Source organism: Monodon monoceros, unplaced genomic scaffold, assembly GCF_005190385.1.
Source record: "Monodon monoceros isolate NGI ecotype Baffin Bay Population unplaced genomic scaffold, NGI_Narwhal_1 Super_Scaffold_18, whole genome shotgun sequence".
In the NCBI taxonomy this organism is placed as follows: Eukaryota; Metazoa; Chordata; class Mammalia; order Artiodactyla; family Monodontidae; genus Monodon; species Monodon monoceros.
In genome coordinates, this window is record NW_021703774.1 from 42,871,634 (window position 1) to 42,887,546 (window position 15,913).

General features: G+C 37.3%; 1 protein-coding gene and 1 non-coding gene across 2 annotated transcripts in view; both read right to left on the reverse strand.

The window, feature by feature from the left end:
• Positions 1-811: 811 nt before the first annotated feature.
• The window catches only part of HMCN1 (hemicentin 1), a 508,266-nt gene continuing 493,164 nt past the window's right edge, over positions 812-15,913 (reverse strand). Inside the window, exons 101-102 of the mRNA XM_029226849.1 lie at positions 3,928-4,054; positions 812-2,392 (exon numbers count right to left, since the gene is read on the reverse strand). Of these exons, the coding sequence (XP_029082682.1) occupies positions 2,026-2,392; positions 3,928-4,054 (494 nt within the window). The 3' untranslated portion in view covers positions 812-2,025. The remainder of the gene's footprint in view (positions 2,393-3,927; positions 4,055-15,913) is intronic.
• Positions 8,303-8,409, reverse strand: LOC114900059. The gene has a single exon (XR_003794686.1). It is a non-coding gene; the product is annotated as a U6 spliceosomal RNA (small nuclear RNA).

A 15,913-nucleotide genomic window follows, 5' to 3' on the forward strand; every position in this document is an offset into this window, starting at 1 on the left:
ATTGTTTACCAAAGTAGGCTGTAAAGTATCCTTTCTAGGGACTAAGGAGTTGAGCAGATATCTTGATTATATTAAACCAGCATTCTCCAAATGTTCAGTGATATATTACAATATATTGGGGACAAATGTTTGTGATTAAATATTTTGGTAATTGTGGACTTGAACAATTTAAATTTGTTTACTACTGAATTTCTAAGATTATTTAAGTATCAGTACTCATAGTAAATATTTAATAGGAGGACATGATATATAGTGTTTCACAAACTTCTTGATATTGGAACTCAGTTGACTCAAAGTACCTTACCTGGGCTATTCTGTAGAATATTCTTTGGCAAACATTGATTTAGATAATCACCCTCCTGACTGCCTGGCTGTGGACTAGATGATTTCTCCAGGTTTCTTTGAATAATGTGAGCTAGGTAAACATTCTTCAATCATAGGCCATGATCAGACCTTTGCTAGCTTATTACCTATCACAGGTAGATGAAGTCACATTGTGTGATACAAAACTGTTTAGCTAGGTGAGAAAACTGTCATGAAATGGAGATACTCTTTAACGTGGAGTCATGGGAGGTAGAAGGTATGACATTTTTGTGACTAATTAGCTGTGTTGTCTTAAGGAAGTTACATAAGTTATCTGAATCCTAGGATCCTGACATATAAAATGTGAATAATACTATCTCAAGAGCTGTGATGATTAAATTATGATATGTATGACATACACATATATGTATGTGCGTCTATAAACTTTAATACTTTAGCTATAAGGAAACAAATTTTAGGTTTTCAAAAACGTTAAGAAAAAGGATGTGAAAATTTTATTGAGGCAGGTTTTACTGTAACAATGTTATTTTTTTATAAAATAACTTTATAAAAGAGTCCATCAAGATATTATATAGAAAATACACACGAAGGAAATATATGTACACTTCATAAAAATAGAATACATCCTGCCAATTGCTTCCAGAGTCTGTTACCACCATTTACAGTGTATTGACGTTTAACGTTTATGCTAATTTGAACATACAAGATTTTCAAGAAAAACAAAACTGTCCCACCTGTATTTAAAAAAAATTGTTTCCAATTGACAGGAAAATTTAAAAAGTCTAGAACGTAAAAGTTATGGAGATGGGACTTCCCTGGCAGTCCAGTGGTTAGGACTTTGCCTTCCAATGCAGGGGGTGTGGGTTCAATCCCTGGTTGGGGAGCTAAGATCCCACATGTCTCATGGCCAAAAACCAAGACATAAAACAGAAGCAGTATTGTAACAAATTCAATAAAGACTTAAAAAAAAAAAGTTATGGCGCTAACTGAATGGAAGGCCATGTCAAAAATGTTAGAGCAAAGATCCATACCATAAATAATCACTGAGGACAAAAATATTTTTTCCTGTTATCCTAACTGGTTCAGCTGGTTCCACAAAGTCACTGAAAATAATCTCCTCATTTTGGATGTTCAATCAAGGTGAGCATCATTTGGTAACAAAACTTTCTAGAAGCTGTACTATATTTCTACAATGAGTGGTATTTCTTTCCTAAGTGAACATAAGTATGTAAGTCCTATTATAAAGTATTAATACATAAAAAAAGCATCTTCATAAGTTACTCGGTAAGCTTTGATCAAAACACATAGCAACCAGTTTTATTATTCTAAAAATGGTTAAATGCTTAAATCCACTTGGCTTTTTTTTTTCTTTTTTTTACAGGAAATTATCTTAGCTACTATGTTACTATAACACATCACTGATGGGTCCTGTTAGATGTTCAGAATAATCTTTGCGAAGTATCTGCTCCAGTGTAATAAATAAAGAAAATACTAAGGGACTTTTCTAGACCTTACCAAAAGATATGACCATGGTGGGATGATGAAAATACCTCAGCAGTACCAAGGAAGGCACACAAAAGAGCATAGCACCATTTTCAAGTTGCCAAGATTGCAACTGCTCAGGAGACAGTAATCTGGAAGAGAACTTGATTCCCATGATATATGCAGTTTAATTATGTGGATTAGGCTTTGGAGAGCTGCTTAGTATGGATAGGCAGACACAGCTATATAAACTATGAATGTGGTCTGATAGTCAATGGTCCCGTTGGCACTGTAGGATAAGGCTTGAACCCTCATGCGGTAGGTCTCTGGTTCTCGTAGAGGTCGTGTTGTGTACACCACTCCTTTAAGGTTTTCATCCCTTAAGGCAAAAGGAACAGTCTGTTCCTCATCTATCATGAGGAAAGTTGTCCTGGGATGCATCACTCCATCCTGTGTGTATGCAACCAGCCGGATCAAATCCTGATTGGCGTCTATTCCAAATGGGAGGGAGACAAGTTTGTATTCCAAGGCATACGGGCTCAAGGCACATTCCAAATCATTGGGTGGACAGTTCTTGAGGCAGAACCTGAGGACAACAAACACATGAAATGTATACAGTTATCTTGGCTTGGAAGCAGGAGAAAGCATGATGCAGGTGATCGTGATCCATGACAACTTTTGGGCATTAAAGGCAGGAGACAGTCTGACTGCAAAGCACTAAGGCTCACCCCATGTTCTGTGTCATTAACGGAAACCAGATGCCAGATGGTGAGGAGAGTGTGCTGGTCTGGAGTCATATATCTCTTTCTCAGCTCTATTAAAATCAGAAGCTTTTGAACCATTGAAAAAAGTATGAGTACCACAAGATTGCCTTTAAAATGAAAAGTCAGTTTTGGAAAGAGAAGCATCTGCACATATATTGGAAACAAGGACTTCTTAAAGAGAAGAATGTAAATGATTTTAAAATTTTAACATCTACCCTAAGACTATTTGAAAGCGGAAATAGAATATATTGATATTTGGTTTACTTTTCTAAAAATAATAAAAGGTCAATTAGGACTCCTGAAAAAAAACTTCCTTCTGTATTTGCCTTCCACATGATTTTAGATTAAAAATATTATATTTTCTTTTTCCAGGGCCCACAGTGGTTGTTTTTGAGTCATCATGACTTTTAAATTGTCTGCCAGAAATCACTGGTAATAAAGAGTAAAACTAAAAAAAAAAAAGTACAAAGGATCATGTTCTGAAGATAGGGATTCTTCAGTCATAGTATTTTTAAAAGTATCCTAAGTCTGCACTTTTAATTTTTTCCCTTTCCTTCCTATTACCCTCAGACAGATTACAAATAGGTTTTTGATGGATCCTGGCCAGTCCACACTTGACCATGTTACAGTAACATGGTAGTCACCGCTGAGAGGAAAACAAAGTGTGAGATCCAACCAGCATTTGGTTTCAGAACCACCTTATTAGTGGAGCCTATTCATTATGGCTATTATCTCATTTTCCAAGCACCCCACTAACTTGGTACCTAAACAGAATACAACATTTCTGTAAGGGGAGGGAGAAAATAGAAGAGTGGTTTATTCAGGACCCAGAAAAGACAGTGTTTCAGACAGCAGGATACGTAAGCAAGATGAGATGTAAATGGACAGACCACTGACTCATCTTTGCTCTCCTCCACGCTCTCATGGAGTCATGTTGACTCATCACCATAACAGCCATGATACTTCTTGGAGCGCTCTAACGTCTGAGAGCCCTGAAAACCCTGAGGCAACACCAACGGAAATGAGACAATTTCAAAGAAAAGCAGGCTCTATCACCCTATAAAATGTTTCCTGCTGAGGCAGAATTCTAGATGTTGCTTGGTGGATTACATGCTGGGGAGACATGCTCCAAGAAACCCTGCAGCCCAAAGTGATGGTTTCAGCTGCAGTGGCTGCTGCAGGATGAGCTCATTTTTTGCCAGTTCACTGAAGAAGGAACACATCGTAACTCTCTATCCCCTGGGGGGCTATTGACTTCCTGTGAGTGAAACATGACGGCAGACAGGGGTTGTTGGTCAAGGAGAGAGAGGAAGAAGGATTTTCAAAAGCATGTCCGGGAAGAGAAGGCAAGACATACCCTGACACAGGATCCCGTTGGTAGTCAGGTGGACAGGGCGTCTGGATGCACTGGTAACTTCCTCTCATATTGAAGCACATGCGATTCGGCCCACAGTGCACATTCTGCTCCAGACACTCATCAACATCTACAATAGCACAAGGAACATGCACCATCAGGAACTCGGGTCACAACACACCATCAGGGCAGGCATTGTGGATACTGGACTGGAACGTTGAGCACTAGCTTTCTCCTCGCCATGAATGAACTTGGTAGCTGCACTTAAGCTTCTTCACCCACCAAGTGGGGATCCTGATTCCTGCTGTGCTATTTCCCAGACTCCTCTAAGTTTTTTTTCTTTTAACATCTTTATTGGAGTATAATTGCTTTACAATGGTGTGTTAGTTTCTGCTTTAAGACAATATGAATCAGTTTTATATATACATATGTTATGTTCCCATATCTCTTCCCTCTTGCGTCTCCCGCCCTCTGACCCTCCCTAACCCACCCCTCCAGGCGGTCACAAAGAACCGAGCTGATCTCCCTGTGCTATGCGGCTGCTTCCCACTAGCTATCTACCTTACGTTTCGTAGTATATATATGTCCATGCCTCTCTCTCGCTTTGTCACAGCTTACCCTTCCCGCTCCCCATATCCTCAAGTCCATTCTCTAGTAGGTCTGTGTCTTTGTTCCTGTCTTACCCCTAGGTTCTTCATGACATTTTTTTTTTAATTCCATATATATGTGTTAGCATATGGTATTTGTCTCTCTCTTTCTGACTTACTTCACTCTGTATGACAGACTCTAGGTCTATCCACCTCATTACAGATAGCTCAATTTCGTTTCTTTTTATGGCTAAGTAATATTCCATTGTATATATGTGCCACATCTTCTTTATCCATTCATCTGTTGATGGACACTTAGGTTGTTTCCATCTCTGGGCTATTGTAAATAGAGCTGCAATGAACATTTTGGTACATGACTCTTTTTGAATTATGGTTTTCTCAGGGTATATGCCCAATAGTGGGATTGCTGGGTCATATGGTAGTTCTGTTTGTAGTTTTTTAAGGAACCTCCATAGTGTTCTCCACAGTGGCTGTATCAATTTACATTCCCACCAGCAGTGCAAGGGGGCTCCCTTTTCTCCACACCCTCTCCAGCATTTATTGTTTCTAGATTATTTGATGATGACCATTCTGACTGGTGTGAGATGATATCTCATCGTAGTTTTGATTTGCATTTCTCTAATGATTAATGATGTTGAGCATTCTTTCATGTGTTTGTTGACAGTCTGTATATCTTCTTTGAAGAAATGTCTATTTAGGTCTTCTGCCCATTTTTGGATTGGGTTGTTTGTTTTTTTGTTATTGAGCTGCATGAGCTGCTTATAAATTTTGGAGATTAATCCTTTGTCAGTTGCTTCATTTGCAAATATTTTCTCCCATTCTGAGGGTTGTCTTTTGGTCTTGTTTATGGTTTCCTTTACTGTGCAAAAGCTTTGAAGTTTCATTAGGTCCCATTTGTTTATTTTTGTTTTTATTTCCATTTCTCTAGGAGGTGGGTCAAAAAGGATCTTGCTGTGATTTATGTCATAGAGTGTTCTGCCTATGTTTTACTTTAAGAGGTTGATAGTTTCTGGCCTTACATTTAGGTTTCGAATCCATTTTGAGTTTATTTTTGTGTATGGTGTTAGGGAGTGTTCTAATTTCATTCTTTTACATGTAGCTGTCCAGTTTTCCCAGCACCACTTATTGAAGAGGCTGTCCTTTCTCCACTGTACATTCCTGCCTCCTTTATCAAAGATAAGGTGACCATATGTGTGTGGATTTATCTCTGGGCTTTCTATCCTGTCCCATTGATCTGTCTTTCTGCTTTTGTGCCAGTACCATACTGTCTGGATTACTGTAGCTTTGTAGTATAGTCTGAAGTCAGGGAGCCTGATTCCTCCAGCTCCGTTTTTCGTTCTCAGGATTGCTTTGGCTATTCGGGGTCTTTTGTGTTTCCATACAAATTGTGAAATTTTTTGTTCTAGTTCTGTGAAAAATGCCAGTGGTAGTTTGATAGGGATTGCACTGAATCTGTAGATTGCTTTGGATGGTAGAGTCATTTTCACAGTGTTGATTCTTCCAATCCAAGAACATGGAACATCCATCTATTTGTATCATCTTTAATTTCTTTCATCAGTGTCTTATAATTTTCTGCATACAGGTCTTTTGTCTCCTTAGGTAGGTTTATTCCTAGATATTTTATTCTTTTTTGTTGCAATAGTAAATGGGAGTGTTTTGATTTGACTTTCAGATTTTTCATCATTAGTGTATAGGAATGCCAGAGATTTCTGTGCATTAATTTTGTATCCTGATACTTTACCAAATTCATTGATTAGCTCTAGTAGTTTTCTGGTAGTATCTTTAGGATTCTCTATGTATAGTATCATGTCACCTGCAAACAGTGACAGCTTTACTTCTTCTTTTCCAATTTGGATTCCTTTTATTTCCTTTTCTTCTCTGATTGCTGTGGCTAAAACTTCCAAAACTATGTTAAATAAGAGTGGTGAGAGTGGGCAACCTTGTCTTGTTCCTGATCTTAGTGGAAATGCTTTCAGTTTTCACCATTGAGGACGATGTTGGCTGTGGGTTTGTCATATATGGCCTTTATTATGTTGAGGAAAGTTCCCTCTATGCCTACTTTCTGCACGGTTTTTATCATAAATGGGTGTTGAATTTTGTTAAAAGCTTTTTCTGCATCTATTGAGATGATCATATGGTTTTTCTCCTTCAATTTGTTAATATGGTGTATCACGTTGATTGATTTGCGTATATTGAAGAATCCTTGCATTCCTGGAATAAACCCCACTTGATCATGGTGTATGATCTGTTTAATGTGCAGTTGGATTCTGTTTGCTAGTATTTTGTTGAGGATTTTTGCATCTATGTTCATCAGTGATATTGGCCTGTAGTTTTCTTTGTGACATCATTGTCTGGTTTTGGTATCAGGATGATGGTGGCCTCGTAGACTGAGTTTGGCAGTGTTCCTCCCTCTGCTATATTTTGGAAGAGTTTCAGAAGGATAGGTATTAGCTCTTCTCTAAATGTTTGATAGAATTCACCTGTGAAGCCATCTGGTCCTGGGCTTTTGTTTGTTGGAAGATTTTTAATCACCGTTTCAATTTCAGTGCTTGTGATTGGTCTGTTCATATTTTCTATTTCTTCCTGGTTCAGTCTTGGCAGGTTGTGCATTTCTAAGAATTTGTCCATTTCTTCCAGGTTGTCCATTTTATTGGCATAGAGTTGCTTGTAGTAATCTCTCATGATCTTTTGTATTTCTGCAGTGTCAGTTGTTACTTCTCCTTTTTCATTTCTAATTCTATTGATTTGAGTCTTCTCCCTTTTTTCCTTGATGAGTCTGGCTAATGGTTTATCAATTTTGTTTATCTTCTCAAAGAACCAGCTTTTAGTTTTATTGATCTTTGCTATCGTTTCCTTCATTTCTTTTTCATTTATTTCTGATCTGATTTTTATGATTTCTTTCCTTTTGCTAAGTTTGGAATTTTTAAATTCTTCTTTCTCTAATTGCTTTAGGTGCAAGGTTAGGTTGTTTATTCGAGATGTTTCCTGTTTCTTAAGGTAGGATTATATTGCTATAAAGTTCCCTCTTAGGACTGCTTTTGCTGCATCCGATAGATTCTGGGTCGTCGTGTCTCCATTGTCATTTGTTTCTAGATATTTTTTTATTTCCTCTTTGATTTCTTCAGTGATCACTTCGTTATTAAGTAGTTTAGCCTCCATGTGTTTGTATTTTTTACAGATCTTTTCCTGTAATTGATATCTAGTCTCATAGCGTTGTGGTCAGAAAAGATACTTGATACAATTTCAATTTTCTTAAATTTACCAAGGCTTGATTCGTGACCCAAGATATGATCTATCCTGGAGAATGTTCCATGAGCACTTGAGAAAAATGTGTATTCTGTTGTTTTTGGATGGAATGTCCTATAAATGTCAATTAAGTCCATCTTGCTTAATGTATCATTTAAAGCTTGTGTTTCTTTGTTTTCATTTTGGATGATCTGTCCATTGGTGAAAGTGGGGTATTAAAGTCCCTACTATGAATGTGTTACTGTCGATTTCCCCTTTTATGGCTGTTAGTATTTGCCTTATGTATTGAGGTGCTATGTTGGGTGCATAAATATTTACAATTGTTATATCTTCTTCTTGGATCGATCCCTTGGTCATTATGTAGTGTCCTTCTAATAGTCTTTATTTTAAAGTCTGTTTTGTCTGATAAGAGAATTGCTACTCCAGCTTTGTTTTGGTTTCCATTTGCATGAAATATCTTTCTCCATCCCCTTACTTTTAGTCTGTATGTGTCTCTAGGTCTGAAGTGGGTCTCTTGTAGACAGAAAAATATGGAACGCTTTATGAATTTGTGTGTCATCTTTGCGCAGTGGCCATGCTAATCTTCTCTGTATCGTTCCAATTTTAGTATATGTGCTGCCGAAGCGAGTACTCTAATTATTTTTAAACATATGTGAAAAGACATTGAAAAATAAGAGGTATAAAAGTACAAGGGAAGCTACTAAGAAATATGTTCTTTATATTTAGGGACATTGAAAAATAAGAGCTATAAAAGTAGAGGGGAAGCTACTAAGAAACCTGTTCTTTCTTTATATTTAGAAACAGAATGCATTTGAGTTTTGTAAAGCTAATAATACTTTTTCACTAAAAACAAGCTAAAAATTTAAAGGGCACTTGTGAATCTTTCTGTAAAGTGAAGAATCTCTTTAAAACATGAGTGATCGGGCTTCCCTGGTGGCGCAGTGGTTCAGAGTCCACCTGCCGATGCAGGGGACGTGGGTTCGTGCCCCGGTCCGGGAGGATCCCACATGCCGCGGAGCGGCTGGGCCCATGAGCCATGGCCGCTGGGCCTCCATGTCCGGAGCCTGTGCTCCGCAACGGGAGAGGCCACAACAGTGAGAGGCTCGCGTACCGCAAAATAACAAAACAAAACATGAGTGATCCTTGATCCTTCCCTAGTATTTTCTTTTGTAAGTTCAAATTGTTGAGTGGGAAGCAGGGTAGTGGAAATTAAAGAGGTTATAACTATAGGGGAGACTGTACAGTTCATTCAGATCTTGTGGAGAGAGATGGAATAAAGAAAAAAAAACAGGATCAAGAACCATAATCCAAGTTTGATCAAATCTGAACTGTGTAGGAGCCCTCCTCAGTTGTTTCAGGTGGGATGCTCTCCCTAAAGTATCTCTCCCTAGGATATTGGGGGGACATGCAAATGAAATGCTCTTTATTTTGTTTTCTATACAAAGTTGTTAAATAAAAACACTCTTAAATCACCAAAATTAAGAAGCATCAAGATAAAGCTAAAAGAAACTTATTTTTGAGCTTTCTGAAAATGAGTGTTTTTAAGCCATGATTCTTAACTTGAGGTCCATACTTGAGCATCAGGAGATCTGTGAATGAAAACGTTTCTGTGCGCGAGTGTGTAGGTACACATGCATGAGTAAGCAAGAGAGATAAAGCAAGGCTGAGATTGGACCCTCCTTCCAGAAAATTTATCAGTCATAGAGTTCAACACAATTTAAAGGATTAAGACCCCAAAGTTAAGAATCGTATTTTAGAGCAATAGTTTCAAACTGTGCTATCTGTATTCCCCTGGTAGTGCATGAAAATTCCCAGCAGTATGAGAGTGGGCTAATATTTTGGGAATCAATTTCCATTCAGATTTAAAAAAAAAATTTTAGTAAAGTACAGTTGATTTACAATGTTGTGTTAGTTTCAGATGTACAGCAAAGTGATTCAGTTATACATACATATATATATATATATATTCTTTTTCAGATTCTTCTCCCTTAAGGTTATTATAAAATACTGAGTATAATTCCCTGTGCTATACAGTAGTTCCTTGTTGGTTATCTATTTTATATATAGTAGTGTGTATATGTTAATCCCAAACTCCTAATTTAGCCCTCCCCCCTTTTCCCCTTTGGTAACCATAAGTTTGTTTTCTGTGTCTATTAGTCTATTTCTGTTTTGTATATTTCAATTTTTTTTAAGATTCCACATGTAAATGATACCATGTGATATTTGTCATTCTCTGACTTCATTTAGTATGAAAATCTCTAGGTCCATCTATGTTGCTGCAAATGGCATCAGTTCATTCTTTTTATGGCTAACATTCCATTGTATATATATACCACATTGTCCTTATCCGTTCCTCTGTCGATGGACATTTAGATTGCTTCCATGTCTTGGCTATTGTAAGTAGTGTTGCAGTTAACATTCGGGTGCATGTATATTTTCGAATTATGGTTTCCTCTGGATATACGCCCAGGAGTAAAGTAGCAGGATTATATGGTAGCTCTACTTTTAGCTTCTTAAGGTACCTCTGTGCTGTTCTCCATAGTGGCTGTATCAATTTACATTCCAACCAACAGTGTAGAAGGGCTCTGTTTTATCCATACCCTCTCCAGCATTTATTATTTTGAGACTTTTTGATGAGGTCCATTCTGATCAGTGTGAGATGATACCTCATTGTAGTTTTGATTTGCATTTCTCTAACCATTAGGCATGAGCATCTTTTCATGTGCCTTTTGGCTATCTGTATGTCTTCTTTGGAAAAGTGTCTATTTAGAGCTTCTGCCCATTTATTGATTGGGTTGTTTTTTTTTTGATCATGAGCTGTTTGTATGTTTTGGAGATTAATCCCTGTCAGTAGCAGCATTCACAAATATTTTCTCCCATTTTGTAGGCTGTCTTTTCATTTTGTTTATGGTTTCCTTTGCTCTGCAAAAGCTTTTAAGTTTCATGAGGTCCCATTTGTTCCTACTTTATTTTATTTTTATTTCTATTTCCATTACTCAGGAGACAGATTCAAAAAGATATTGCTATGATGTATGTCAAAGAATATCCTGCCTATGTTTTCCTTTAGGAGTTTTATAGTATCTGGCTTTACATTTAGGTCTTTAACCCATTCTGAGTTTATTTTTGTGCATGGTGTTAGAGAATGTTCTAATTTCATTCTCTTACACATAGCTGTCCTTTCCCAGCATTACTTATTGAACAGGCTGTCTTTTCTCTATTGTATAGTCTTGCCTCCTTTGTTGTAGATTACTTTACCATAGGTGTGTGGGTTTATTTCCTGGCTTTCTATCCTGTTCCATTGATCTATGTTTGTTTTTGTGCCAGTACCATACTGTTTTGATAACTGTAGCTTCGTAGTATAGTCTGAAGTAGGGGAGTCTGATTCCTCTAGCTGTTTTTCTGTCTCAAGATTGCTTTGGCTATTTGGGGTCTTTTGTGTTTCCATACAAATTTTAGAATTATTTGTTCTGGTTCTGTGAAAAATGCCATTGGTAATTTGATAGGGACTGCATTAAATCTGCAGTTTGCCTCGGGTAGTATAGTCATGTTGACAGTATTGATTGTTCCAATCCAAGAACATGGTATATCTTTCCATCTGTTTGTTATCTTTGATTCTTTCATCAGCATCTTATAATTTTCAGAGTATAGGTCTTTTTTCTCCTTAGGTAAGTTTCGTTGTTTTTTTTTTTTCCTTAGGTAGGTTTATTCCTAGGTATTTTATTCTTTTTGATGCAATGGTAAATGGGATTGTTTCCTTAATTTCTCTTTCTGATCTTTCATTGTTAGTGTATAGAAATGCAAAAGATCTCAGTGTATTTTGTATCCAGCAACTTTACTGAATTTATTAAGGTCTAGTAGTTTTTCATTGCATCTTTAGGATTTTCTATGTATAGTATCATGTCATCTGCAAATAGTGACAGTTTTACTTCTTCTTTGCCAATCTGGCTTCCTTTTATTTCTTTTTCTTCTCTGAATGCCATGGCTAGGACTTCCAAAATAATGTTGAATAAAAGTGGAGTGTGGATATCCTTGTCTTGTTCCTGACCTTAGAGGAAATGCTTTCAGCTTTTCGCCATTGAATATAATTTTAGCTGTGGGTTTGTTATATATGGCCTTTATGATGTTGAGGTAGGTTCCCTCTATGCCCACTGTCTGGAGAGTTTTTTTTTTTTAATCATAAATGGATGTTGAATTTTATCAAAAGCTTTTTCTGCATCTATTGAGATGATCATATGGTTTTTATTCTTCAATTTGTTACTGTGGTATATCACACTGATTGATTTGTGGATATTGAAAAATCCTTGCATCCCTGGGGTAAATCCCACTTGATCATGGTGTATACTTTTAATGTATTGTTGGATTTAGTTTGCTAGTATTTTGAGGAGTTTTGCACCTATGTTCATCAGTGATATTGGCCTGTGTTTTTTTTTTGTGGTATCTTTGCCTGTCTTTTTATCAGAGTGATGGTGGCCTCATTGAATGAGTTTGGAAGTGTTCCTTCCTCTGCAAGTTTTTGGAACAGCTTCAGAAGGATAGGTGTTAACTCTTTTCTAAATGTTTGATAGAACTTGCCTGTGAAGCCATCTGGTCCTGGGCTTTTGTTTGTTTGAAATATTTTAATCAGTTTCACTTTCAGTACTTGTGATTATTCTGTTCATATTTCCTATTTCTTCCTGATTCAGTCTTGGGAGATTGTACCTTCCTAAGAATTTGTCCATTTTTTTCTAGGCTGTCCATGTTATTGGCATATAGTTGCTTTTAGTATGGTCCTTTGTATTTCTGTAGTTTCAGTTGTAACACCTCCTTGTTCGTTTCTGATTTTATTGATTTGGGCCCTCTCACTTTTTTTCTTGATGAGTCTGAAGGTTTATCAATTTTGTTTATCTTTTCAAAGAACTGGCTTTTATTTTCACTTTAATACTTTGAATTATTTTTATTTTATTTAAAAAAATTTTATTGGAGTATAATTGATTTACAATGTTATGTTAGTTTCAGGTGTATAGCACAGTAATTCAGTTATACATATACATAGGTTCATTCTTTTTTAAAGAAGCAGATTTTAGTTTTACTGATATTTTCTACTGTTTTCATCTCTATTTCATTTATTTTTACTCTGATCTTTATGATTTCTTTACTTCTACTAACTTTGGGTTTTGTTTATTCTTCTTTCTGTAATTGCTTTAGGTGTAAGGTTAGGTTGTTTGAGACTTTTCTTATTTCCTGAGGTAAGCTTGTACAGCTATAAACTTCTCTCTTAGAACTGCTTTTTCTGTGTCCCATAGGTTTTGGATCGTCATGTTTTTGTTTTCATTTGTCTCTAGGTATTTTTTGATTTCCTCTACTTTCTTCAGTGATCTGTTTGTTTAGTAGCATACTGTTTAGCCTCCATGTGTTTGTGTTTTTTGCAGTTTCTTTCTTGTAGTTGATTCCTAATCTCATAGCATTGTGGTCAGAAAAGATTCTTGATTATGATTTCAATTTTCTTAAATTTACTGAAGCTTCCTTTGTGGCCCAGAATGTGATCAGTCCTGGAGTATGTTCCATTTGAACTTGAATGTGTATTCTGCTGTTTTTGGATGGAATGCTCTATAAACATCAATTAAGTCCATCTGGTCTAATGTGTCACTTAAGTGCTGTGTTTCCTTACTGATTTTCTGTCTGGATGATCTGTCCATTGATATAAATGGGGTGTTAAAGTCCCCCACTATTACTATGCTACTGTCAGTTTCTCCTTTTATGTCCGTTAATAACTGCCTCACATATTATGGTGCTCCTATGTTGGGTGCATATATTGGGTTGGCCAATAAGTTCGTTCGGGTTTTCTGTACCATCTTAAGGAAAAACCTGAAAGAACTTTTGGCCAACCCAATATAGTTACAATTGTTATCTCTTCTTCTTAGATTGATTCCTTGATCATTATGTGGTGTTCTTGTCTCTTTTAGCAGTCTTTATTTTAAAGTCTCTTTTGTCTCATATGAGTATTGCTACTGCAGCTTTCTTTTGATTTCCATTTGCATGGAATACCTTTTTCCATTCCCTCACTTTCAGTCTGTATGTGTCCCTATATCTGAAGTGGTCTCTTGTAGACTATATATATACCAGTCTTGTTTTTCTATCAATTCATCCATTTGTAAACATGTCTTTTGGTTAGAGCATTGAATCCATTTACATTTAAGGTAATTAGTTATATGTATGTTCTTACTGCCATTTTGTTAATCCTTTTGGATTTGTTTTTGTAGGTGTTTTTTCTTCCCTTCCTCTTTTGTTCTCTTGTGATTTGATGACTATCTTTAGAATTGTATTTGGATTCCATTTTTTTTTGTTTGTGTGTGTGTATATCTATTATAGATTTTTGGTTTGCATTTGCCATTAGGTTTTCATATAGCTGTCTATATATATACATGATTGTTTTAAGTTGCTGATCTCTTAATTTCAAGTGCACTTCAAGTATCCTGCATTTTTACTGTCTTCTCATGATTACTGGGTTAGATATCATATTTGAACGTGGATGATTTCCTACCTTTACTGTAGGTTTGCCTTTACCAGTGAGCTTTCCCATTTTGTAATCTTCTTGTTTCTAGTTGTGATCTTTTCTTTTTCACCTAGAGACGTTCCCTAAGCATTCGTTGTAAAGCTGGTTTGGTGGTACTGAATTCTTTTGGCTTTTGCTTGTCTGTAAGGCTTTTGATTTCTCCATCAAAATCTGAATGAGAGCCTTGCTGGGTAGAGAATCCTAGGTTGTGGGGTTTTCCCTTTCATCAGCTTATTTATATTGTACCACTCTCTTCTGGCCAGATTTTCTGCTGAAAAATCAGCTGATAACATACAAGGGAAGCCCCATGAGGTTATTTGTTGCTTTTCCCTTGTTGCTTTTAATATTTTCTCTTTGTCAGTTGATTACTATGTGCCTTGGCATGTTCCTCCTTTGGTTGATCCTATATGGTACTCTCTCCACTTCCTGGACATGGGTTACTGCTTCCTTTTCCATGTTAGGGAATTTCTGGCTATTATCTCTTTATATCTCCTCAGGCCCTTTCCCCCCTCTCTCCTCCTTCTGGGACCTCTACTATGTGAATGTTGGTACGTTTGATGTTGTCCCAGAGGTCTCTTAAACTATCCTCATTTCTTTTCATTTTTTTCTTTATTCTGTTACGTGGCAGTAATTTCCACCACTCTGTCTTCCAGCTCACTAATCCATTCTCTGCCTCACTTATTCTGCTACTGATTCCTTCTAGTGTGTTTTGCACTTCAGTTATTGTATTCAACTCTGTTTGGTTGTTCTTTATATTTTCTAACTTAGTTAAAAACTTCTTGTAACTTCTTGCTCTGTGCATCCATTGTTTTCCTGAGTTCTTGGATCATCTTTATGATCATTACTCTGAACTCTTTCTCAGGTACATTGTCTATCTCCACGTCACTTAGTTGTTCTTCTGGGGTTTTATCTTGTTCCTTGGTCTGGAACATACTCCCCTCTCCCTCGTTTTGTCTAGATTTCTATTTGTATTTTTATGTATGTGGAAGATTAGTTATGTTTCTTGACCTTGGAGAAGTGGCTCCCTGTATGGGATGTCCTATGTGTCCCAGAAGTACACTCCCTTCTTGTCACCAAGGGCCAGGAACCAGCTAGTCCTGGGGTAGGTTCTTATCTGTGTCTGTGGACTCAGTTCTGCAGGCTGCCAGACTGTAGTTTTCTTGCTTCTGGTGGGTGAAGCTGGGTCTTGACCCTCTGGTGGGTAGGGCCATGTCAAAGGGCATGTCTAGAGGTGGCTGTGGGCTCAGGAAGTCCTTATGCAGCCTGTCTGCTGATGTGTGGGGCTGTGTTCCTGCCCTGTTGCTTGTTTGGCCTGAGGTGTCCAGCATTGGGGCCTACAGGCTGTTGGGTGGGGCCAGATCATGGTACCAAGATGGCAGACTCTAGGGGAGCTCATGCTAATAAATAATCCCCCGTACCTCTGCCAGTGGTGTCCTTGTCCCCACAGTGAGCCACAGCTGCCCCCTACCTCCTCAGGAAATCCTCCAGGACCAGCAGGTAGGTCTGGCCCAGGCTTCTAATGAAGTCACTGCTTTTGCCCTGGGTCATGGTGTACACAAGACCTTCTATGCACCCTCCAAGAGTGGGTCTCTGTTTCCCCTAC